We start from the raw sequence: 26,025 nt of genomic DNA, 5'->3' as shown, positions 1-26,025 counted from the left end.
AAAAAAAAAAAAAAAAAAAAACTCTCCAGAAAGTGGGCATAAAGGGAACTACCTCAACATAACAAAGGCCATATATGACAAACCCACAGCAAACATCATTCTCAATGGTGAAAAACTGAAAGCATTTCCTCTAAGATCAGGAATAAGACAAGGACGTCCACTCTCACCACTATTTTTCAACATAGTTTTGGAAGTCCTAGCCACAGCAATCAGAGAAGAAAAAGAAATAAAAGGAATACAAATTGGAAAAGAAGTAAAACTGTCACTCTTTGCAGATGACATGATACTACAGAGAATCCTAAAGATGCCACCAGAAAACTACTAGAGCTAATCAATGAATTTGGTAAAGTTGCAGGATACAAAATTAATGCACAGAAATCTCTTGCATTCCTATACACTAACGATGAAAAATCTGAAGGAGAAATTAAGAAAACACTCCCATTTACCACTGCAACAAAAAGAATAAAATACCTAGGAATAAACCTACCTAAGGAGACAAAAGACCTGTATGCAGAAAACTATAAGACACTGATGAAAGAAATTAAAGATGATACAAACAGATGGAGAGATATACCATGTTCTTGGATTGGAAGAATCAATATTGACTATACTACCCAAAGCAATCTACAGATTCAATGCAATCCCTATCCCTATCAAATTACCAATGGCATTTTTTTACAGAACTAGAACAAAAAATCTTAAAATTTGTATGGAGACACAAAAGACCCCGAATATCCAAAGTAGTCTTGAGGGAAAAAAAATGGAGCTGAAGGAATCAGACTCCCTGACTTCAGACTATACTACAAAGCTACAGTAATCAAGACAATATGGTACTGGCACAAAAACAGAAATATAGATCAATAGAACAGGATAGAAAGCCCAGAGATAAACCCACGCACCTATGGTCAACTAATCTATGACAAAGGAGGAAAGGATATACAATGGGGAAAAGACATTCTCTTCAATAAGTGGTGCTGGGAAAACTGGAGAGCTACATGTAAAAGAATGAAATTAGAACACTCCCTAACACCATACACAAAAATAAACTCAAAATGGATTAAAGACCTAAATGTAAGACCGGACACTATAAAACTCTTAGAGGAAAACATAGGAAGCACACCCTTTGACATAAATCACAGCAAGACCTTTTTTGATCCACCTCCTAGAGTAATGGAAATAAAAACAAAAATAAACAAATGGGACCTACTGAAACTTAAAAGCTTTTACACAGCAAAGGAAAACATAAACAAGACGAAAAGACAACCCTCAGAATGGGAGAAAATATTTGCAAATGAACCAACGGACAATGGATTAATCTCTAAAATATATAAACAGCTCATGCAGCTCAATATTAAAAAAACAAACAACCCAATCAAAAAATGGGCAGAAGACCTAAACAGACATTTCTCCAAAGACATACAGATGGCCAAGAAGCACATGAAAAGCTGCTCAAAATCACTAATTATTAGAGAAATGCAAATCAAAACTACAATGAGGTATCACCTCACACCAGTTAGAATGAGCATCATCAGAAAATCTACAAACAACAAATGCTGGAGAGGATGTGGAGAAAAGGGAAACCTCTTGCACTGTTGGTGGGAATGTAAGTTGATACAGCCACTATGGAGAACAGTATGGCGGTTCCTTAAAAAACTAAAAATAGAATTACCATATGACCCAGCAATCCCACTACTGGGCATATACCCAGAGAAAACCATAATTCAAAAAGACACATGCACCCCAATGTTCATTGCAGCACTATTTACAATAGCCAGGTCATGGAAGCAACCTAAATGCCCATCAACAGACGAATGGATAAAAAAGATGTGCTACTTATATACAGTGGAATATTAGCCATAAAAAGGAACGAAACTGGGTCATTTGTAGAGACGTGGATGGATCTAGAGACTGTCATACAGAGTGAAGTAAGTCAGAAAGAGAAAAACAAATATCGTGTATTAATGCATATATGTGGAACCTGGAAAAATGGTACAGATGAACCGGTTTACAGGGCAGAAATAGAGACACAGATGTAGAGAACAAACGTATGGATACCAAGGGGGGAAAGTGGCGGGGGTGGTGGTGGTGGTGTGATGAATTGGGAGATTGGGATTGACATATATACGCTAATACGTATAAAATGGATAACTAATAAGAACCTGCTGTATAAAAAAATAAAATTCAAAAAAAAAAAAAAAAAGAGGGTCAAAGGGCCAGCTTTAAAGACATGGTGGGAGAGTGAATACAGGGCGTGGAGGAAACAGGACTCCCTGGGAAATGACTGAAGGGATTTCCCCTGAAGCACGCCGTGAGTTTTGGGAGTAAGGCAAGTCGCCCAAAACTCACCTGAGAGGAGAAGCAAAAGGCCAGCCCTGGAGGGAAGAAAGCAGCAGGAGAGGCTTCTCAATCCTTGAGGAAGCACCTCCGCCCTAGAAGTCCACATGCATCCAAACTGACATGGCCTCCCTGGAGCCCCTTTCCTGGAAGCTGGTAGAACAAGGCAGTGAACCAAAAAGAAGAAAAGCCAGGATACAGGAAGCAAGAACCCCAACACTGGAGCCCTGCAGGAGACAAGCCCCTGAGAGGGCCTCACCCTTGAGGCCTCCAGAAGGGAGGTGCAGAAGGACAGACAGCCCAGCAGCACCAAGCTTGTGATAACTGCACTGAGAGGTGACTGAAGACAGAGGAAGACTCAGCTGCAGGCACACAGAACTCTAGGCACATTTCTAAGAAGGCATGTTTTTCCCAGGGAGTGAAAACCATCACAGTCTGCCACTGTGTTCGGCTGTGAACGTCTGTCCATGTGGCCCTAAACATTAGCGCTCATTACCCATTTACCCAGAAGCTGAAACACTGGTGGACAAGGGAGAGGCAGAGATAACAGCTGCGTTCCCAGAGAAAGTCAACAGATAATCAGAAACTCATCACCGTGATGACCCGTGCGTGCATGTGACTTAGAACCACGGACACCGGCCAGAAAAGAAAGCCCCAGCCAGAAAAGAAAGCCCCTGGTCAAGGGGAGGACACAGTGAGTCGGGACCACCGCAGTCTCTTGTAAGTTGTTATCAGTCCTTGACTTTTAAAATTTATGCACAAATATTAGTTTGATAAAAATCAAATGACAGGGACTTCCCTGGTGGCGCAGTAGTTAAGAATCTGCCTGCCAATGCAGGGGACACGGGTTCGAGCCCTGGTCTGGGAAGATCCAACATGCCGCGGAGCAACTAATAAGCCCGCAAGCCACAGCTACTGAAGCCTGCGCACCTAAAGCCCATGCTCCGCAACGAGAGAAGCCACTGCAATGAGAAGCCCACGCACCTCAAAGAAAAGTAGCCCTTAGAGAAAGCCTGTGTACAGCAATGAAGACCCAACACAGCCAAAAAAAATAATTAAAATAAATAAATTTTTTAAAAAATCAAATGACAAAATGCACCTAAAGAGTGTGCCACTGACTCTGCCATAAAGAAATATTCAAGGAACGTCAGCTATGAAGAAAGGCCTCCTTCGCCTTTCTATGCCTTCCCAACTCAGTCCACGCAGAGACAGGAAGCTCCGCTCCATCAGCAGTGCCCCCACCCACCTGCCCCAGCATTCTGCAGTTCTCCCAGGACCCCCTGGCCAGAGTGTGGTCAGAGGCACTGACCCGAGAGGGGCCATCGCACACCGCCCCCCACGGGACAGGCAGCTTCCCCGGGGCTCAGACAGCCGACGGGGGGGTCTTCTCTCGAGCCTGCCCCAGCACCCAGGTGGCTTCAGCTCGGAGTGAGGAAATGATGAGACACAGATGGTTTAGTCACCAACTGCAACCAGAGCAAACTACCTGTCCTTAACTCAGGGAGCCTGCTTCACCTCACTGCAGCTGGAAGCCTGTTTGCCAAACTACATCCCAGACTATGAGCCCTTCCTGTTCTCTTTCTCTTCACTTTCTTATCCGTTTAAGCTCTCCAATTTCTGCTTGCAAGATTTCTCAACCCTCGACGAATTAGATCAATGAAAGAACAACACCTAAAGACGCTACCGCTGCTCTTAAAGCATATGTCATTATTTGAGCTACAGAAGCTACACAAGTTTCATCATTTTCTCCATTCTGCGGGTTTGACCACAACAGAACCAGGATGCTGGAAAGACCTCTTGATCCATCCAGGCAGTGGCCTCTGGGCTCCAGGCCTTGGACCGCTGTGGCTCCCCAGGTTCCAGCCCTGAGCGTGTCCCACTCACCACTGGGCAACCACGTGGTTAAGGACAGACTCTACCAACCCAAGAGCTTATTAAAATGCTTATCTCACGTGACTTTGTAAAATATTTCGGGGGAGGAAAGCCCTATCTTCCAGAGGTCTGCACTCGAGTCCCAGCAGTGAAAATCATACGGTATCTGGGAAGTGACTGAAGACAGTCCAGGACGGGGTGGAAAGGGATGGGTGAAACACTGGCCATATGATGCTAACTCTCCAAGTAGCTGGGAGACCATACTTCCATTATCCCTACTTCTGTGAATGTTTGGAAAAGTCCATAACGGAACTTTTAACAAGATAGGAAATAAAAGAGTTATCTCAAGCACACAGGATGACTGCAGAGATGCCTGAAGGAGGCTCACTCCCAAGAGTGCCCTGCAGTGGGGCCCTCTGGGCCATCACACGGGGAGCAACCATGCACTCTGACTCTCCCTCGGCCTAGAGAGCTTGGGCCTCAGAAAGTGGGAACTGATAAGTCTCACAAAACCTGTTCCCATAACCAGAGGTTGGTCCAGTCCCTCCCCACCCAGACAGAGCCAGACTATGTGGAAGAGTCCTATCCACCAGAAGACTTGCTGTGTCCAGTCTCATGTGAACCTGGGCCATGGGCACACAAGTCCCAGCCAGAGTCCCCCCAGGGGATGAACCTTGGCGGTGAGAAAGCCACCACTCAAACCTGAACTCAGAGTCTAATTCCACTTAAGAAACATGGGTCTGTGTGTGTGTTGGCATATTTAAAATACATACACATCAAGTCATATGCCCAAAGAAACAGGACTGGAGGAAAGAGATCAAAATGTCAGCAACAGCCATCTCTGAGCAGAGAGATCACAGAAAATACCCTCCTGTTTTGAAATCATCTGCAACATTATCTGAAGAGAATGAAGTACCGCACCCACCAGCCCGGAACACGCTGACTGAAACAGGAGGTGGAAACGTGCTGGCGCTGCCGGGACTGGCTTCCCTGCACCCACATCCTCTCCCTCCGCTCCACCCACATGCCCCTTGGGGCCCCAGTGAGGCACTCCTGCAGCTGACGCTCTTCCAGGTCTGCTCCCTGCTTCTCCCACAGGCAGCTGGACTTCTCTCCTCCAGAGGGTTGACACTCCACACACCCTGCACTTCGTCACATTGCACTCACCTCTCAGAAATTAGCACAGGATCAGAGCTCGCCTCCCTCACACGGTCACCCAATTCTGCAGCTTCCTTCCTGACAGATCTGTCCCTCCTAAGCCATCCCTTCCATTCCTACTGTCTCTGCACCCGGTGGGTCAATCTGAGTGTGCATTAACAATTAACAAAGTGCTTGTTGTGAAGGCAGCTTCCTTGACAACACTGGGTGTTGGCAAAGATGTCTAACAAGGGCAACTCCCCCACGTGGCTGGTGGGAATGTCAACTGGTATCACCTGGGAAAATCATTTTCCAGACGGTGCTGAAGCTGAAGGCCACCCCTGCACCTAGCCCTGGGGTCAGAGCCCAGAGAGCGAGTACTGTACTCACAGGAGACAGGACCCAAAGTGGCCCTGGTGCAGTGTTCACACAGCCAACAACTGGAACTAACCCCAATGTCTGTCAAGCACAACAGGACAGTACCGGGGGTGGGGGTGGGGGGCGCGGTCATGCAGTGTAATATCGGCATAAATAAGAACCTGCTGCCTACGAGGACAAACGTCACACACGTGACTCTGAACAGAAGAGCCCAGACCCAGGGTTGCAGAGCTTGGGATTCCAGCGACAGGAAATTCTGGAACAAACGTCTCCATGGCCCGGAAGTCAGGAGAGTGGGGCAGGGGCTGCACCGGCTGAAGCACAGGGTGCTAGACCTGTTCAGGATGCAGCCTGGGCAGCTGGTGGGCATTTTCATGGTGATGCGTGTCCTCGGGCCGCTCACTGCATGGGTGGGCTTTACTTCAATACAAAGAAACACTATGGGAGCCTGGTGAGGGCCCTTGAGCCTGGCCCCAGAACCTGCCCCAGCCCCACCCTCGGGTTTGGACTCCAATGGTCTGGGGTCTGAATTCCAACCCTGAACTCCTGGCAGGGATTTCCCGCTGCACAGTCTCAGGCCTGAATCCTCCCTGGCATGACTCACAGCAACCTGATGGGTGTGAAGGGCCTGCAGTGGCCCAAAAGGGCCCCGCAGGGCAAAGCTGGCATTCTCTCCACTTTATATCAGGGGCTCCAGCCCACACCCAGCAGCCAGATCACTTCCTCACACTGCACCTCTGATGAGGATGGAAAGGAAGTTGGAAAGAGGGAGAGAACAGGAGACAGCGGGGATGGGAATGAGCCATTTCTGAAGCAACAAGCACTGCCCCCACACCCCCAGGAGCCTGCACTGGAAGGAGCAAGGGGTGCACAGGCTTCAGAGAGCAGAAGTCCCCACGCAGGGCCTTCTGCCCCTCCCCGCCTTGCCACCCCTCTCCCGGACTGGATGCCAAGTGGCTGGGCACAAAGGCTGACCTGCAGCTAGGCCACACCTCAGCCCTGGTCCCTACCCACCCCCACCCCACCGCCTGAGTCCCAGGCAGAGCTGGAGGAAACCATGTCCAGGGGAGGAAGCCAGACAGCACCCAGCTGCTACTCGCCAAGCCTGAGCACAGAGCCATGTGAGAGAACCGGTGAACGGAGGGAGAGCACGCCAGAGCGCTCTGCTCTGTCCCTGCAACTCTGTATGTCTGAAAAAACGGTCTCGGAAAAAAAAGCTCAAAGTAAGGTCAAATGTCTCCTCCAAGGACTCACTGTCCCAAATAAGTTACTCCTCCTTGGATACTTAACTCATTCAATCAGGAACGGTTACTAACAGGCCCCGCCTAGGTTAGCAAGAGACTCCTTATTTTTTTTTTTTTTTGGCCACTGCAGCTTGAGGGATCTTCGTTCCCAGACCAGGGATTGAACCTGTGCCCTCAGCAGGGAAAGCTCGGAGTCATAACCACTGGACCGCCAGAGAAGTCCCAAGAGATACCTTATTAAAGTGGAGGGGAACATCCCTCCCTCACTGGGTTGTGGTTTCGAGATAATTATGCCTGGGCTCCTAACACATCCTCCTCTGTCTCCGGGATCAGGTACTCATTCGCTTATCTGTTAAACAGAACCATCTAGTAACACCCTGAACTCCCCTGTCTTTAGATGAATGTCTCAATCAAAAAAAAAAAAGGCTCAGCATTGCTTTCCACAACGCTCCCTGCAATTACCCTGCATCCCTCACCTAAGACAAGGCACCATGCTAGGAGCTCACTGGGATGCAGAAGTGTACGACCAGGTCCTGCACTCAACAAATTTATAATACTGTTGGCAAGGCAAAAAAATAATAATGAGTGTAAAAAGAGCAAAAAAGAGTTCATCTGTTCAGTTCATGCCAGGATGCATCCAACAAGGGCTCTACAAACTCAAGAGGAATTAGGGACCACTGTGGGCTGAGCCATCAGGGTCATGAGGAGGGAATGAGGCCAAGACCAGACCTCTGACAGGGCAGAGAAAGAACGACAGAGGGCAAGCCAGCCGTGTCTGCAGCCAGAGGGCCTGACGTGCAGCAGGAGTGTCTGGCTGGGGCTCTCCCACCAGCACAGAGGGAGGGTCAGCTGGAAAGGTAATTTCAGATGGAAAGCAGAATGCTTCTTAGCAGGGGTGGAAAGAACGGCTGTGCTGGCACCTGGCCCAGGCGACGGAGGACACCCACCGTGACACAAAGCACATGGCGACTTTCCACCTTATGGCAGCTGCCTGTGACCACGGCTCACCTCCTCCTCATCTGTAGACAGGGTCTACCTTTCCTTCAAAAGATTTCTGATTATGAAAGAAATACATGTTTACTGTTAACAAGCGACACACATACATATATATACTAAAAATTACAAAGAAAATTAAAATCACTCAGATAACCAGCCAAAGATGTCTATTTAACGAACTCAGCCTGTACCCCATGTTCCACGGCTCCTGAGGATGCCAGTTTGCCAGCATCCCTGCATGCGCGGTGCTATGACTTTCTCCAACTCTGAGGTGAGGGCCCATCAGGTTGGCTCACCGTAACTCTTGAAGAGGCAGGAATCAACTCTGGTTCAGAAACTCTTGTAGTGTCCCTGCCACGAGGGGTTCAGACTGGGGGAAACAAGTGTTCAAACAATTCAGATGCAAACCGGTAACAGAGCATGGGTAGAGAGAGGGGCATGGTGGGTGGCTGGGTGTCCTGGGAGGGCGAGTGGGATAGGACTGCAAACGCTCAGCCACGGGAAGGACAGGTCTCTCAGGCAGGGGAACAAGCAGGAGGCAGGGTGACCAGGTCAAGAACAGGGCTCCTGTGAGGATCTGGGGCAGCCTGGCATGGTGGGGGCAGCAGGCAGGTGCAGACCCTGGAGGAGGGATCCTGGCTCAGAGCTGAATCCACAGGCTGCCATGCACACATTCTGGGCATCAAAGTGACTGGAGAAAGAGGATGGAGTCCATGAAGCAAGAGTTGACAACTTGAAGCTGAGTGGTGAACGCACAGGCATGGGGTCTTTAAACTACTCGGTCCTATGATCCATATTGAATTTTTTTAAATCCAGCAGAATTCCTTTAGAAATCGACCCTCTAGGTACATAACCAATATCACTGCCCTGAGGAATGCTTTTCAGGGGCAGGCACCCCTTGCCCTTCATGACCAGGGCAGGAAGATAATCACGTGGTCACGGTCCTTCCCACCCCAGAATGCCCACCATGGGTCCTGGACCAGCCATAGCCACAAGGTCAGGAATGGCAGTAACAGCTGGAAGACTTCTGACCAGGAATGGATGTAAGGGATGCAGCTGGTAGGGGGGTAGGGTCACCTATGAAAGGATGCTGGTGTGGCTGGGGACTGGCTGCAGCCTGTGCAGAGGCCAAAGATCAGCCGGGGCTTGCGGTGCTGTGCCAGCAGTGTTGTGCCAACTGCAGCAGAGGGGCCTGCCACCCTTTGGGGCCCAGTGACCCATGGGGAGTTGCTAAAACTGCCAACAGGATGCCTACCGGCAGCAGCTCCTCCAATGGGCTCTCTCAGTGCACATGGCTTGGGTTAACTTCCAGGGCCATCTCCCCGCTTCCCCAAAAGAGGCGTGACCACTCTTTCAGGTGAAAAAGTGGTTTGCCTCGCCAGTCCTGCTACGGTTCAGCAAGCACTCCTCTGTGACACGCATCCATGCCTCAGTTTCCTCACCCTACACGGGAGTAACAAGTGCGCCCGCCCACTCTCAGGGCCAGCACAGAGACAGTGGGTGAGCCAATACAACAACTCCTGCAGCAGGGTGCACAGCACACCCCCACGTTTCAGCTGCTGTTGTCGCTGCTGTTGAGAAAACCCTGGATGACGGAGGGCTCCCATCCCCTCATGTCACTGTCACTCCTGGCCTGGGGCAGTAGAGACAAGGGTCAGGACTCTGAAGTCAGTGTCTCACCAATCACTTTCTAGTTTCTTCGCTGGGACTTGTGGTGACCAGACAGGGCCCCTGGCCTCGGGGCACGGACATTCTGGAGCTGGGCTGTACACGGACATCAGCCCAGTCACGTGGATGACAACTGGGCTATGAAGAAAGCGGTGGGCTCAGCAGCTTCCCCGCTGGACAACAAGGGCCAGAGTCACACCAGGGAGGCACAGGGCTGTTCGGAGGCCTGCGTGGGCTAAGCCACAGAAAAGGGTCGGCCAAGACTCAGTGGCTTCTGCCCGTGGGAGGGACCACAAGCCACAGGCAGGATCCGGACATGCAAGTTTCAGGACACTCTCTGTCCTTCTGAAGACCTCTCCAGACCCTTGGAAGTTGCTGTTTCGTTGTCTGTTCTCTTCTGCTTTTTTGCTTTGTTTTATTTTGTTTCTGGCTAAATAGCACTCGACTTTCTCCTTCTGGTCTAGGCTGAAATTTCCACACCTCCTAGGTTCCTGACCTGGAGCTCACACCTCCCTAGGGGTCCTTGGCAGAAGAGGCAGCTGACCGGTCCGCCCTCACTCTGCTCCACACTCCCTCAGCCCTTCGTGGCCCCTGACTGGAACCCTGATCAGGGCTGCCCTCCCCAACTGTGTCCTCCCCTTACAATCTGTTCAGCCCAGCAGACATTTACTCCACGCCTTAAGATGCAATCTGCTGTACTGAGGGGCGGGAGGTACAAAAGTCTCAAGACTAAGATGGGAAGAGATGATCAAGGTGGTCCTTTTATGTATTCACCGTTCGCCAACCCCATGGCATACGAGGCGCTGCTCACTTCTCACACACACTTGTTCTCCGGGAGCTGACAGACCAGACACGTGTGCTCAACACTAACCCAACAACCCAGGAGGCAGGCCCAAGGCCCACAATGACCAGCTCAGGGGCTCTAAGGGGGGCTGCTCCTGTGGTCCTGCAGGGAAAGTGGATGTTCCACAAAAAGCCCATCTGAACCCACCAAGAGTTTCACAACTACCCTCCCCAGAGGCTCCCGTGTCATCAATCCCCTAACCAGACTCAAAGGTTCCACCTTCACTCCACAAGGCTCCTTCTCCTGCCAGGGCCGCGGGAGGGGGCGTCAGGGGACACATCACTGAGTCCCGAGCCCTCTGCTAGAGCGCGAGTGGAGGTCTCTTCCTTTTCCCTCCCACCACCCCTGTGAGACAGACTGGACTCCTGCCTTCGCATGGATGAGGGAGATGACCCAGAAAGGTGACGTATGCAAGGTCACTCAGCTCACACGTGGAGAAAGTGGGTGTTCCCAAGCTTCACAATGGATGCTGGCGCAGGTAATGAAGGCCACTGTCATTGAGAAGGTGGCACACACAACACCCAGGAAAATATCTACTCTTGCACTCTTCAGCAAGTGGTTTATACGCCAGGTGCCATGCTTCATAGGATTGGAGTCTTACAGGAAACTCAAAGGGGCTGAGATACAAGATATCAGGGGGTGACCCACTTTAGGCAGGGTGGGCAGAAAAAGATCTTGAGTATTTAATATTTAAGCAGACATGTCAACGAGGAAAAGGAACTAGTCATGAATACAGTGAGAGGAAGTCTACTCATTGTGGAATATCTTAAATACTCGATAACAAATTGTTTAAAGGGAGAGAACAAAGAATTTGGAATGCTCAAGAAGCTGAAAGACCAGAGAGGGTGGAACAGGGTGGGGGTATGAGAGCAGGTGGCTAGGCCAGGCTGGGGTGGGGGTGGGGAGGACATCTGGAGCTCTGTTCGGACTCTGAGGACAGTCACTGATGGGTTGTCAGCAGGGCAGTGATCAGTGAGTGGAGGCAGAAGTTCGGGGAGGCCCAGAGGAGGCAGAGGCAGTGCAGGGCTAAGAAGAGGCTGCACTAGAGTCCCTTCAAGGGCCCTCCTAACCAGCCCCAACTCCAAACTGCTTTTCCTCAGTGGAAGCCAGGAGCCGTTTATTCAGCCTATTCTCTCGGGAGCTACTCAAGAGTGAGGTGAGGACAGGGAGCCCCCTCCCACTGAAACTTCCCAGGTCTTCGCTTGGCTTCCCTCATTCAACTGTAAATTACCTCAGTTCAAAACATTTCCCAAGGGACGCCCCTGGAAGTCCAGTGGTTAAGACTCCGTGCTTCCAATGCAGGGGGGCACGGGTTTGATCCCTGGTCTGGGAACTAAGATCCCCCACATGCCGTGTGGTGTGGCCAAAAAAAAAAAACAAAAACATTTCCCAAGTCGGCCAACTTTAAACAACAGCATAAACACTGGAGAAAGTCAGAATTAACATGTCAGGTATCCTGACCTTCTTTTTTAATGCTGTGAACACAATAAATCAAGGCACCAAGAATCACAGCTTTCAAAGTGAAACCTGGAGAGAAAACAGACAAATCTGAGAACTGAGAACACCCACATGATGTCAGGCAGAAAGCCTCTGAAACTGCTCATCCCAGTGGTGGCAGACGGAAGGGCTCCCTAAAGTGCCCAGGCCTTAACCCCGGGAACACGCCAACAGTAGATGCAGAAGGGCCTTTCCAGATGTAATTAAGGTTATAGACTTGAAAGTAGGGACATCATCCTGGATTATCCAGGTGGGCTCAATCTAATCTGAGCCTTTAGTAGAGAATTATTTTCTCTGGTTGAAGGCAGAGAAATGGGGCAGAAGAGCCCACCCTTGCTGGAGGGGGCCACATAGAAAGTGTGACAGAGAATGGAGGCAGCCTCTGGGAACAAAGACTGACCTTGGAAAGGCTAACAGCCAGTTAGGAACGATTTCGCCTCAGTCTTCCAACGCCATGGAACTCAATTTAGCCAACAACCTGAATTAGCTTGAAAGCAAATTCTACCCCAGAGCCTCCAGGAAGAAATGCACCTGCCAATATCTTGATTTCGGCCCTGTAAGAGCCCGAGGAGAAGATTCAGCTGAGCCCACTTAGACCTCTGATCTACAGAACCTGTCAGATAATACACCTGTGTTGTTTTTAAGCAACACAGTTTGTTGGCAGCAACAGAAGAGTAATAGCAGCAATCTGGCAAAAAAAAAAAAAAAAAAAAAGAACCCAGTTTCTCTAGAAGCAGAAGGAGGCTGAATCAAGAAGTACTCAGTCAGTCCTCTTCAATGGCCCCCCCAGCCCTCTGACACTCCCCCACCTGCCCCATTTCCTTTGGCGGCAACTCATTCTTCCCGTCCTTAAATTCCGGGCTCCCTCAAAGAGGACTCTCTGCCCTGGGGGCCTTTCTTACAAGAGCCCTTAAGTAGGTCAATCCTCAAGATTTCATCGATTGGTAACTCCAACATTCACTGATTCTGCAATATCGGCACATCTGTCCCCAGACAATTCCACCGCAGGGCCCGGAGCTTAGCTCTCCAGTCCCCACTGCCTGCACTGGACTGAGAGCTTCCCTGCCTTCCGCCCCACTTCCTTCCTTGCACACTGCTGCACCCCACCCCCTCCATCCAGTTAGTCATCAAGGACCATCTGCGCTCGCTCTCTGCTTTCTCTGGAATCATCTTCTTTCAGTTTCTACCACTGCCTAATGCAGGCCTTTAGAATCTCTTGCCTGACTAGGTCATTCCACAACCATTTTACGGAGCGATGTGACACACAGTGCTCTAGCAGGGGGAATACAGGCATGAAAAACGACAGGTCCCCAGACCCCAACAGCTCAAAACTCTCATAATGGGCTTCACTGGCCTCTCTCCTCTGTTCTTGATCCATCTTCGGGGACTCAGGGGATCTTCCCAACTCTGGCATCTCACCACCTCAAAGCAGGCCCCATGACAAATAGAGGCTCATCTCCCCAGCACAGCACTCCCACAGCTAATGGGTCAGCCCCCGCTGGCCCTCCTTGCACGATCATCTCCTCAAACCCCAGAACTCAGCTTAGCACGAGGTCCTCCACGCGGTGGGCACTCACGCTCCCCACTCCTCAGCTTGCAGTGATGGCCCTTCACACTCCTACTTATCATTCTGGGACTCAGTTTATTCGCCGCCTACTCCCCAACTGCTTAACCAAACCGTCAATTCCAGTAGGAGAAAGCCTGCCCTGTAACTGTGCCTTGGCGGCGGCGCGTCCCCCAAGGTCAGGGGCTGATCCCCGCCAGCACAGCCCGCCGGTCCGGCAAGCCCGGTAGAAGACAGTAAACCAACAAGCAGCCGGTGCGGAGGAGCGGAAGCTCCGCGCGCGAAGCCCAGGGCGCCCGGCAGCCCCTGCATCGATGGTCTCAGCAGCTGAGACTGAAGAGGAGGCACCAACCCCAGCTCTTCACTCCCACTCCCGACCGAAGGTCGCTTCCTGACAGCCTCTTCCTGCCACCCTCCGGCGAAGTCCACGGGGGGGAGGGGGGTCACCCGTAGATTCTCGCCCCCACCGCCCCTTCTGCCCACCCCCTCCGCCCTCGCCCCAAGGCGCTTTCTCCGAGGAGGAATCGCAAAGCGCCCAGACCTGCAGAAGCCGCCACTGGCGGCCCCGGCCTCCTCCGTCCGCAGTGGGACGCAGAGCTGGGGAAAGGTTGCCTCCCAAGCACACAAATGACGAATGAGAAAGCTCAGGACGATGACTCAGAAGCCGGGGCTCGCCGGCTGGCAGAGTTCGGCCCAGGAACGCTAACCCGCGACCGCGGCGGCCGAGAGCGGAGGGGACAGAGGGGAGGGCCACGCCCCGGTACCCCGCGATCCGGCGCCCGGAATCCCCCGGTCCGGCCGCGCCTCCCCCTCCGCGAGGAGGGCTGAGAGGAAGGATGAGGAAGGGAAGGCTGAGGGGAAGGCCGGGGGTCGCGCCGCCGCCGCCTCGGCCCCTACTCACATTTGGCTGACCAGCTTCTGCCGGAAGGCGGCGCTCCGCCAGTCGGTCTCCTGCCCCGAAACGTCCATACCGGTGCCCCGCTCCCACCGCCTGCGCCCCGCTCGGCAGCCGCCGCCTCAACCGCAGCGCCAGGCCCAAACCCGGAAGCCGTCGGCTGCGTCTCGGCCGCGCCGGAAGCGGAACGGGGATTGTGGGAACTGGGGCGCGAGCGGGGGCCTGTGGGAAATGGAGTCCGCGGGCGCCCGGGAGCCCCACCCCCGCCGCGCTCCCAGCCGCCCGAGGCTGACGGCAGCTGCACCTCGTCGAGTGCCTAGCCTGTGGCCCTACTGTGCAAGTCCAGGGGATCCACACCCCTCGGGGAGGCCGCGCGCGGCCGCTCGCTACCTGAGAGGATGCCGTGGAGAGATTATCAGAGATTTATCAGCCACCTGCTGTGCCCCTGCTTTGCCCGCACGATCCGGGCCCTACTTCCCTGAGGCTGCCTTCCAGCGCCGCATCCCAAGAGGGACCAGACGATGCTTCTCTCCATTAGACTTTTGGAATCTCATATCCCACCAATGGCTATATTTTGTAGGGGTTGGAGATGTGAGGAACCCAAACCACACTGTTAATTTTTAGACACAGGCTTTCCTGTTTGGCCCAACAGGAGAACACCTTCCAGATGCTCGCTGACAGCGCACAAACTTGCTGAGTGGAGGAGGCAGGGGAGTTGGAGGCAGGCGGGAATGGGCAGGGGTTGAAGCCTGAGGATACTTTTAGGAGGATAAGAGTTCTGCCAGACTGAACCTATGCGGCCTTTCTGTGGCCCTGCGGAGGGAAGGCAGGTGACAAAAATCCTAAGCCCAACTTAGGTCCCCAAGTGCTAAATAGACAGTCACCAAGATGGGCCTCACAGAAAGTGAACTGACACCTACTGACGCCTAATAAGTGCCTGGCCCAGGAGGGGCTGTGTCCACCCCGTGTCCCTGAGCCCCAGGCAGGAGTAGGGGGTGGGGGGGAGGGATTGGGAGAGGAGGGAGTGAGCAGGTTCCCCAAAGGGACCCGTCTTGCCCTCAGGTTTCAGGTTTTGCATTGATAGAAGAGCTGTTCACAGCTTCAAACTTTTTTGCTCTCATTCTTTCTAAAATAATTTTTTAAAATTCTGTCCTGGGAATTCCCTGGCTGTCCAGTGGTTGGGACTACGTGCTTTCACTGCCAGGGCCTGGGTTCGATCCCTGGTCGGGGAACTAGAATCCCACAAACCACGTGGCCACAAAAAAAAAAAAAAAAAAAAAATCTGTCCCTAGGGTAATCAACTTGTCCTGGTTTGCCCAGGACTCTCCTGGGTTTAGCTCCAAAAGTCCGTGTCTTGACGACCCCCAGGCTGACCAGAATGGTTCATCACCTTGTCTCTATCCCTCTTGCACATTTAAAAGAACTGAGATCTAATGCACATACCATATAATTCACCCTTTTAAAATGTACAATTCAGTGTTTTTTGCTATATTCACATATTCATAAGGTTGTGCAACCATCACCACTGTCATGAACATTCTTCCACTGTCATGAACATTTTTAAGTTGACTTATAAATGTTTCTCTGTGAATCACTGGAAAGGTGTAACTGCGGTGTGTCCTATATTGTATTTGGACTTCAGATGCATTTTGTTATTTAAATCCTCAGCCCTGCAGATTCCATTTACCAATTTATGGAAAACTTTGGTCTTATAACTCCATTGGCAAAGCCAGTCCTCACTGTCAAATCCTTAGACCCTTGGGGCTTTTGGAAGAAGAGGATGGACATCACATCCAACTCAAGTGAGCTTGTTAATGGGGACCCCAGGACATCTCTGCCTATTCTGCATGCTGGTTCTTTTTCTTTCTTTCTTTTTTTTTTTGGTTGCGCGGGGTCTTAGTTGTGGCAGGCAGGCTCCTTTGTTGCGGCTCCAGGGCTCTTCATTTGTAACATGCGAACTCCTAGTTGCAGCATGCATGTGGGACCTAGTTCCCTGACCAGGGATCGAACCCAGGTCCCCTGCATTGGGAGCACAGAGTCTTATCCACTGCGCCACCAGGGAAGTCCCTGCACTCTGGTTCTAGGAAGGTGGAGAGAGCATGGCACATAGATTCACAGACAGACTGACAGAGGCCCTGTTAGGATGTGATTTCTTTTATGTTATGATTCCTACTCATCGTATATGAAACCTATAGGATTTAAGGTACGTTAAGCTAAGTTTAGTAGTTCAAAATGGAGTCACAGTGGCCAATGTGAATTTCCATATTAGTTGTTTTGAAACATCACTAAAGAACTGGGAGTGTCTGTGATAAACTGAGAGTGTTACTTTAGATAAGACAGCTGTTGGGCAATGTATGTCACTGGAACAGAAGGAGCAACTGATAAAGGCGAGATCCCCTCCCCTGGGCATAACCGTTGCTCCTTAAAAAGAGACCACCAAGCTGAGTAACTCAGAGTGTTCCAGATGGAGGCTGCCAGAGAGCTACTTCCCACTCTGCTTATCCTGAGACCCATTGCTGGACTGGAGACCCTGCTTGTGCAGAGACACCTCCTTCCTGACCTCCTCAGAGTGGTTTGTTACCCTCTTTTCCCTAATTCAACTAACCTGTGTCGTGTGCTAATTGTGTGCAATAAACTGAGTGATTCATGAATTAAATATTGGCTATGGATATTGTATGTCTCCAATCCAGTGATTCTTTCCTGTCCTTACTGTTGGGCCCTGAGACAAACAGGTCCAGAATGTTGTCAAGAATTTGTCATCGGGATAAACTTAAGTGCTACCCCCTTTGGTGTTTGCTCCAGTCTTCTATTTCTACTCATCACTTCCTCTGGGGCCCAGAGGTGGTGATACCTTGGTTAGAGTTTGGATGGTGACTAGGGATCACCATCCCTAGGGAAAGAGAGGTAGAGACAGCTACAGACCTCTTGGCCTTGGGGAAAGAGGGAGGCCACAGGAAGGTCGATCCTGAAATGGACCTGCATGGTTTAGACCCTGGGGAGGAAATGATGGAGTAAGCTAAAGCTGGCCAGAGGTGTGACTGTATCCCACACCACTTGGGGTGGGCTCCTGGCTGGGCTAAATCTCCGTTCTGCTGGTTCCTGAGGCTACCTTGCCATAGCTGGACCCTGTCACTGGCCACACATTTGGTGGGCACCATCCTGGGCCCTGCAGGAAGCACGAGCTGGAAGCTTCGCAGGTGGAGGAATATTCCCCCTAGAGAGCCTTGCACACCCTCTCAGAGGCTCTGGCTCTCTCCTTCCAGCCTCACATAGGGACCCCTCTGATACCCCTCCTCACTTTGGTGCTCAGTCCCTGGAAGGTGCTGACCTGCCCCTCTTGAAACCGCACACCTCAGATGGAATTTGAACCCAGCCAAAACTCAGATTGGGACTCAAACCCACTGTCTTTTAATTGATATCGCACACCTGGTCTCAGGATTTATCAAAGCTCAGGTTCCTTATGTGTCAGTGCAGAAGGAATTCAGCAAGAGGCAAAGTGATAGGTGAGAAGTGGATTTATTTAGAGAGATACACATTCCATAGGCAGAATGTGGTCCATCTCAAAAGGTGAGGGCAGACCCAAAATATGCGGTGGTTCGCTTTTATGGGCTGGGTAATTTCAAAGGCTAATGAGTAGGAGGATTATTCCAACTATCTTGAAGAAGGGGCAGAGGTTTCCAGGAAGTTGGCTTTTTATGGTCAGCCTTGGAACTGTCATGGCGCCTGTGGGTGTGTCATTTAGATGCTAATGTATTACAATGAGCGTATAATGTGGCTCAAGGTCCACTGGAAGTGAATCTTCCACCATCTTAGACCTCATTGTTTCTAACCAGTTTTTGTCCTGTCCTCAATGGCTATGTCATTTTTTTTTAAAGGTTGTGCCCTGCCCGCTTCCCTCCTGTTTCACTATCATCCCAGCACCTGCTAGATGTAACCCCTCTTCTGTGTTTGGCCTGGAGCCTGCAATCATTTATGAGTGTGGTGTTGGGGGGCAGTTATTGCTTCTAAAAGCAACACACAGTAGAAACTTTAGAAAGGACCAAACATTATAAATCCCATCACTGAGGCAGCCAATGTTCATATTTAGGTAAATTTCCCCCCTACCCCACCATTAGTTTAAAAAATAAAACAAGTCATGAGCTGGATGCCATCTGGATCCTGTATTTAAACCTACATCATAGCAGAAGCATTGTCTCAAGTATTAACAACTCTTTATTAACCAGAATTTTAATTATAATTTAGAGTATAGAACTACATCATGGGCAAATCTATATACAGACAACTGTAATGGGTGTAAAATACACACAATTTTAACTGCAAGATTATATGCCAAGGGCTTCCCTGGTGGCACAGTTGTTAAGAATCCACCTGTCAATGCAGGGGACACGGGTTCGAGCCCTGGTCCGGGAAGATCCCGCATGCCATGGAGCAACTAAGCCTGTGCACCACAGCTACTGAGCCTGTGCTCTACAGCCTACGAGCCACAACTGCTGAAGCCCGGGCACCTGGAGCCCGAGGAGAAGCCCGCTCACCGCAACTAGAGAAAGCCCACGCGCAGCAACAAAGACCCAAAGCAGCCAAAAATAAACAAATAAAATAAATAAATTAAAAAGAAGAAAAAAGATCATATGCCAATCTGAAATAGGAGGGAAGGGGGCAGGGCACAGCCTTTAAAAGAATGACATAGGGGGCTTCCCTGGTGGTGCAGTGGTTGAGAGTTTGCCTGCCAATGCAGGGGACGCGGATTCGTGCCCCAGTCCAGCAGGATCCCGCATGCCGTGGAGCAGCTGGGCCCATGAGCCATGGCCGCTGAGGCTGTGCGTCCGGGGGAAAAAATAAAAAAAAAAGAATGACATAGCCATTGAGGACAGGACAAAAACTGGTTGGAACCAACGAGGCCCAAGATGGTGGAAGATTTGACTTCCAGTGGACCTTGAGCCGAATTATACTCTCATTGTAATACATTAGCATCTAAATGACACACCCAGAGGCACCTTGACAGTTCTGAGGCGGACCTTCAAAGGCCACAAAGTGGGCTGTTGCCCACTTCCTGGAAATCTCCGCCCCTTCTTCAAGATAGCTGGTATAATCCTCCCACTCCTTAGTCTATGAAATTACCCAGCCCATAAAAACTAACCACCCAGGGGCTTCCCTGGTGGCACAGTGGTTGAGAATCCACCTGCCAATGCAGGGGACACGGGTTCAAGCCCTGGTCCTGGAAGATCCCACATGTCGCGGAGCAACTAAGCCCGTGCGCCACAACTACTGAGCCTGTGCTCTAGAGCCTGTGAGCCACAACTACTGAGCCCACATGCCACAACTACTGAAGCCCGCGCACCTAGAGCCTGTGCATGCTCCGCAATGAGAAGCCACCACAGTGAGAAGCCCGCGCACTGCAATGAAGAGTAGCCCCCACTAGAGAAGCCCCACAACTAGAGAAAGCCCGTGCGCAGCAGCGAAGACCCAACACAGCCAAAAATAAGATAAATAAATTTATTAAAAAATAAAACTAACCACCCCATATTTCAGGGCCTTTCACCTTCTGAGATGGCCCACACTTTGCCTGTGGAGTGTGTATCGCTCTAAATAAATCCACTTCTTACCTATCACTTTTTGTCTCTCACTGAATTCTTTCTGTGATAAGACATAAAGAACCTGAGCTTCCAAAAAAAAGGCTTGGGGGCGGGGCGGGGGGGGTGGCGCCAGACTTCCCTGGTGGTCCAATGGTTAAGGCTCCATACTTCCACTGCAGGGGCAAGGGTTCGATCCCTGGTCCCTGGTCAGGGAACTAAGATCTCACAAGCTGTGCTGCATGGCCAAAAAAAAAAAAAAGAGTCATTGCTACATCACAGCCCCTAGATTATCTGCTGCAGGTCATCCCACAGGACCGATGCAGCCCGGTTTATTTATGGACAGATGTTGCAGGAGAAGGGGGTGTGAGAGGATGGTCATGTCCCAGGAATCGGGCGAGTCCCTGGGACTGGCCGCCAAGTGAGGGTGCTTGGCTTCGTGAAGGAAAGAATTCAGGAGTGAGCCACAGTAAAGTGAAAGCGAGTTTATTTAGAGAGGTATACATTCCATAGACAGAATGCATCCCTCTCAGAAAGTGAGAGTGGCTCCGGGCTGTGGGAGTGGTTAGTTTTTAGGGCTGGGTAATTTCAAAGGCTAAGCAGGAGGATTATTTCAATTCTTTTGGGGAAGGGGCGGGGATTTCCAGGAATTAGACCACTGCCCACTTTTTGGCCTTTTATGGTCGGCCTGGGAGCTGTCCTGGCCCTGGTGGCTGTTTCAGTTAGCTAATGTATTATATTGAGCATATAATGAGGCTCAAGGTTCACTGGAAGACACACTTTCCACTGTTTTGGACCTAGTTGGTTCTAACCAGTTTATATCCTCGATGGCTGTGTCATTCTTTTAAAGGTTGTGCCCTGCCCCCTTCCCTACTGTCTCACATCCACTTTGGTTCTGCTTTTTCACAATTGAAGATATGCCACAGTGAGTATCCTCCACTACGCTGTCTCACTTCCATCTGGAGTATTTCTCCAATGTAGATACCCAGAAGTGGCATTGTTGGCTTGCAGAGAGCCACTGTACATTTATTTAAATGTTAATAGCTACTACCAATTGTTCTAGGTATCAGTTATCTAGTGCGGCTGCATAAGAAATTACACCACAGCCAAGTAGCTTAAAACAACAATAATAAACATTCATTATCTTCCACCCTTTCTGTGGGGAATTCAGGAGAGGTTGAGCCGGGTGCTGGCTCAGTCTCTCTTGAGGTTCCAGGCAGATGTTGGACTCCTTCCAAGGACCACAGTCCTCTGATGGCCTGGCTGGGGTGGAGGATCTGCTCCCAAGGCAGCTTGCTCCTAGCTGGCAAGGTGGTGCTGATTTTGACAGAGGTCTCGGGTCCATGCAGGCCTCTCCTCAGGGCTGCTTGAGTGTCTTCATGACATGGTGGCTCATGGCCCACAGACAGAGCAAGACACAGGTGCAATGCCTTTTATAGTCACACACGTTTCCTTCTGTCTCATTCTGTCCCTTAGAACCAGTCACTAAGTCCAGCCCGCATTCAAGGGGAGGAAGGAAGATTGGGTTTTACCTTTTGGAGGGAGGAGAGTCAAAGATTTTGCAAGCATGTTTGGTTTTTTTTTTGAGGTACGCGGGCCTCTCACTGTTGTGGCTTCTCCCGTTGTGGAGCACAGGCTCCAGACACGCAGGCTCAGCGGCCATGGCTCATGGGCCCAGCCGCTCCGTGGCATGTGGGATCTTCCCGGACCGGGGCACGAACCCATGTCCCCTGCACTGGCAGGCGGACTCTCAACCACTGCGCCACCAGGGAAGCCCTGCAGGCATGTTTTTAAACCACTACTAAGCTCCAAATTGGCTGTTCCAACTTACATTTCCATCAGCAATGTATGTACTTTCCCACCCTCACCAACTGCTGCTTCATCTCCCCCTACTTTATATTTTGCCATGTTGATGTTGACAAAGACTCTCCTTGAGCAAACTTTAGTCAGCTCCTTTGAGTGCTCTTGACTAGACCTCCGCTGTGGTACCTGTCCCGTTCTCGGCCTGCCTAGCCCAGCCTAGGCAAACCATTCTGCCCAATCAGTTCAGGGAGAATCCCCCCCACCCCTGAAATCTGATCAAGTTCCTCGTCCCCAACTCTGGATAACCCCATTGGGCCAGTGTAGTAAGAATCCCCCACCCTTGATGTCTCAAGTTAATAATTTTTGGGGGGGCCCCACCACACGGCATGCGGGATCTTAGTTCCCGGACCACGGATCGAACCTGTGCCCCCTGCAGTGGAAGCGCGGAGTCTTAACCACTGGACCGCCAGGGAAGTCCCTCACGTTAGTAAGTTTACATCCAATGACCCCCTCAGCCTGTTCCTTTGCTTTACATCCCCAGCTATCTTTGCTGTATCCAGAGTTGAGCCTGAGCTCTCCCCTACTGACAACCCCTGATTGCAATAGTCTTCCTGAATAGTCTTTCTTACGGTTTAAACAAATGTCAGAATAATATTTTCTTTAACAGTGTAGGAAAATGTGGTGTAGCATTTGCATTTCCTGAGTATTAATGTGATTGAACTCTACTTCCTTTGTTTACACCCTCTGGGACTTCCTCTTCTGTGAGTTTGCAGTAAAGATCCTTTACCATTTTTCTGGCTGGTTGCCTTTCTAATTATTGATTTTTAAAAGTTCTTTATTAAAAAAAATCCCTTATACATTTTGAATAATAATCTTTTGTAGGTTATGTTGCAAATACATTCATTGATATATGTTGTCATTTGCATTTTTTTACTTTCACTGATACTCATGATTCTCTCAGGTATTAAGTTATGTATTTGTCCCTCCTTTTATTTTTATTTTTTTGGCAGTGCCACACAGCATGTGGGATCTTAGTTGCCCAACCAGGAACTGAGCCCGTGACCCCCGAATTGGAAGTGTCAAATCTTAACCACTGGACCACCAGGGAAGTCCCTGTTTTTGTCCTCTTTTGAGTGTTAACTGTTCATGTTCATTTCCATTTAATTAATGGAATCAATACCGTTTGTTTTGTATGAAAAAAAACTTTTATTTTTTGGCTGCGCCACGCAGCTTGTGGGATCTTAGTTCCCCAACTAGGGACTGAACCCTGGCCCTGGCAGTGAAAGTGCCAAGTCCTAACCACTGGACCGCCAGGGAGTTCCCTTTATGGAATTTTTATATACCATTTGCCACTTGCTGCCAATTTCCTCAATTGTTTTTTGTTTGTTTAGGATGGCTGTGATCAAACTGTTGTGCAGGCAAATGCATTGGTCTTTCCTTTAAGATGTTTCCGTTCTGTTGAGACTTCAAATCTTCCTTTATCTATACCAGCCCTTTTATTTTTTTAAATAAATTTATTTATTTATTTTAAACAACAGTGTTCCACTTTTTTTAAAATTAATTAATTAATTTATTTATTTATTTTTGGCTGTGTTGGGTCTTTGTTGCTGCACCCGGCCTTTCTCTAGTTGCAGTGAGCGGGGCTACTCTTTTTTTTTAATTCTTTTAAAAAAATAAATTTATTTATTTATTATTTATTTATTTTTGGCTGCGTTGGGTCTTCATTTCTGTGCCTGGGTTATCTCTAGTTGCGGTGAGTGGGGGCTACTCTTTGTTGCGGTGTGTGGGCTTCTCACTGGGGTGGCTTCTCTTGTTGCGGAGCACGGGCTCTAGGCGTGCGGGCTTCAGTAGTTGTGGCTCATGGGCTCTAGAGCACAGGCTCAGTTGTTGTGGCGCACGGTCTTAATTGCTCTGTGGCATGTGGGATCTTCCTGGACCAGGGACTGAACCCGTGTCCCCTGCATTGGCAGGCGGATTCTTAAATACTGTGCCACCAGGGAAGTCCCTATATCAGCCCTTTAACCAGTCTCTCTGCTTCTGATTTCTCTCTACTCCAATTCCCTCAACTTGTACTTACTTAGCACCTACTGAGCACCAGGCCAGCCCTGTTCTCTGTGCAGTGCAGGAATACAGACATGAAGGAGCAGATAAAGCTTGTACCCTCAGGGAATGGAGGATTTGCTAGGAAGCAAACACATCTCTGGCAGGACACCCCACTTCTGAGGCCTCCCCCACCTTGCCACTCCTCTCCTTGTGAACGTTACTGTAGGGGAACCACAGACTTGATCCAGGTGGATTTTGAGATGATGGTCCCTCCAGCTTAGAGAAAACTGGGGCATGTCCTCTCCCCTGAGTCCTGGCCAGTGGCCCCCCTTGCCCCTGACCTCCTCCCCTCACTCATCCTCATGCTCCCCACCTGCCAGCTCCTCTCTCCTACCCTGGAGGTGTCCTCCTTCAGTCTCTCCCCTCACACTGTCGTCCCATCTGTCCTCTAAGAGGTTGGGCCTCTGAAGCCTGTCTTCCTGTCCTCACCTCCTTTCACACCTCAGTCACTGCAGGCTGGCTTCTGCCACACCGAGGAAAGGCCTCCCCTACCCCTGGCCCCATTGGGCCTTTGAGATGACTCCTCCCCTGTCCCCTTTGGGTGCCCCCAGAACACCACTGTGCTCTGCACTCAGCCCACCCTCCTTTTCCCCACACCTGTTCTGACTCGGTGTATCACCTCCAGAAGTGCATGACTCCCCCAGAAAGGCCCTCAGCTGGACATCTGCAGCCTCCTTACTGTCCTGGGGCCATGGTGGGTCTTGTCTTTCCCTAAACCTGCTCCTGCTCCAGGCTCCTTGTGACAAGGATAGCCCCACTGTCCACCGCCATGTCTTGGGCTCACCCCTCTTCACCCATCACTCCCCGGTACTAGGGAATCTGCCTCCCTCCCCAAGTTTCCAGCTAGCACTGTCCTTTGACCCCACTCCCTGTCCACCTGAGGCCACAGCTTCCCTGATGCCCCCTCCAGTCCAGTCTCTGCAACAGGTGCTGGCATCTGCCCCCCAGGCTGAAGGCTGAAGGCTGCCTTCAGGGCCACATCCATCTCTGGAGGTCCGGGTCTGGTCTCTTAACTTTCCTTCAGGCTCAGAAACTCCTGGCAGCCTGCCAACCACTCGCTTGGCTGCATCTGCCCATTCCTCTGCTAACACTGTCCCCTTCCTGGAATGCTTTCCCGCTCCCCAAAAGTCCTCATCTGTTACACAGCTGGAGGGTTACCACCTCCGTAAAGCCCTCCTGGAAGCGCTCTCCCATTGGGAACCTCCGCTCCTCGGCTGGCCCTGTCTCCGAGTCCTCTTTGGAGCCACACGCAGCTGTCTACGCTCAGCCAGGACAGTGCTTCTCTTTCACTTACTTTCTCCCTCTTCCACGTTCGCTCACCGTTCTTTTTAACCTCGAGCCATCCCCAGCCACATGCTCCTCCACAGCTCCCCACCCTCCGGACGCGGCCATCACCCATGAGCCTCGGAGGATGGGGTCCTCTGGGGGTGAGGCGGAGAAAAATGAACGCAAGAGCCGCCGGTTGTAGTGGTGGGACCCGGCTGCGGGCTGGGGAGCGGATTTACTCCACAACCTCGATAAACAGGAAAACACCTGTTCACACTGGCGGTGTTTTATGTCCCTGCCAGCATCCAGCAGGGGGCGGGCGACTCAGGGGACCCCGAGGAAGGGACCGAGGGGAGGAAAGAGGAAATGGATTTACAGTGCCCCACCCTCGCCAGAACGCATTCCTTCACGGCCTCCTTCCCGTCCTCATTCTTTTTGCGTTCTGCCGCGCCCGGCGCCGGGGTCGGGAAGCGAGTGGAGACTCGGCCTCCAGGGAGTCTAGCCTCCGCCCGGGCCCCGCCCTCCGCTCCGCCCCCACCTCCGCCCCCACCTCCGCCTGGCCCACGCCCTCTGCCCCGCCCCTGCAAGGGCCACGCCCTCCTCTCCGCCCCGCCTCGCCTCCGCCCGCGTTCGTCCGGCGCCTGCGCAGTGAGGCCACGTGATTCCCGAGGCCCCGCCTCGCGCGCCCCGCCCCGCCTCCACGAGTGCGGCCTCAGCGTGCGGCGGCGCTAGGTGAGCTGCAAGCGCGGGCCGGCGGGGATCTCGGCGCGGGGCCGGGGTCGGGCTCGGGCCGGGCGCGCGGGGCGCGAGCGCGGGAGGACGCGGGCGGGGGCGCGGGCCGGGCGCGGACTGGG

General features: G+C 51.2%; 2 protein-coding genes across 3 annotated transcripts in view; one reads left to right on the top strand and one right to left on the bottom strand.

The window, feature by feature from the left end:
* MED15 (mediator complex subunit 15) overlaps positions 1-14,594 on the bottom strand; it is a 60,841-nt gene extending 46,247 nt beyond the window's left edge. Inside the window, exon 1 of the mRNA XM_029230823.1 lies at positions 14,436-14,594. Within this exon, the coding sequence (XP_029086656.1) occupies positions 14,436-14,503 (68 nt within the window). The 5' untranslated portion in view covers positions 14,504-14,594. The remainder of the gene's footprint in view (positions 1-14,435) is intronic.
* Positions 14,595-25,844: 11,250 nt separating this feature from the next.
* KLHL22 (kelch like family member 22) overlaps positions 25,845-26,025 on the top strand; it is a 26,436-nt gene continuing 26,255 nt past the window's right edge. Inside the window, exon 1 of one of the 2 annotated variants that reach the window (XM_029226991.1) lies at positions 25,845-25,903. The gene's annotated coding sequence lies outside the window, so the exon portion shown is untranslated. The remainder of the gene's footprint in view (positions 25,904-26,025) is intronic. The other variant, XM_029226987.1, reaches the window with a different exon arrangement.

The sequence above is a fragment of the Monodon monoceros genome, unplaced genomic scaffold (genome assembly GCF_005190385.1).
Source record: "Monodon monoceros isolate NGI ecotype Baffin Bay Population unplaced genomic scaffold, NGI_Narwhal_1 Super_Scaffold_1, whole genome shotgun sequence".
Lineage (NCBI taxonomy): Eukaryota > Metazoa > Chordata > Mammalia > Artiodactyla > Monodontidae > Monodon > Monodon monoceros.
The sequence above is the reverse complement of the archived record's forward strand: the minus strand, read 5'-3'. Positions and strand labels throughout refer to the sequence as shown.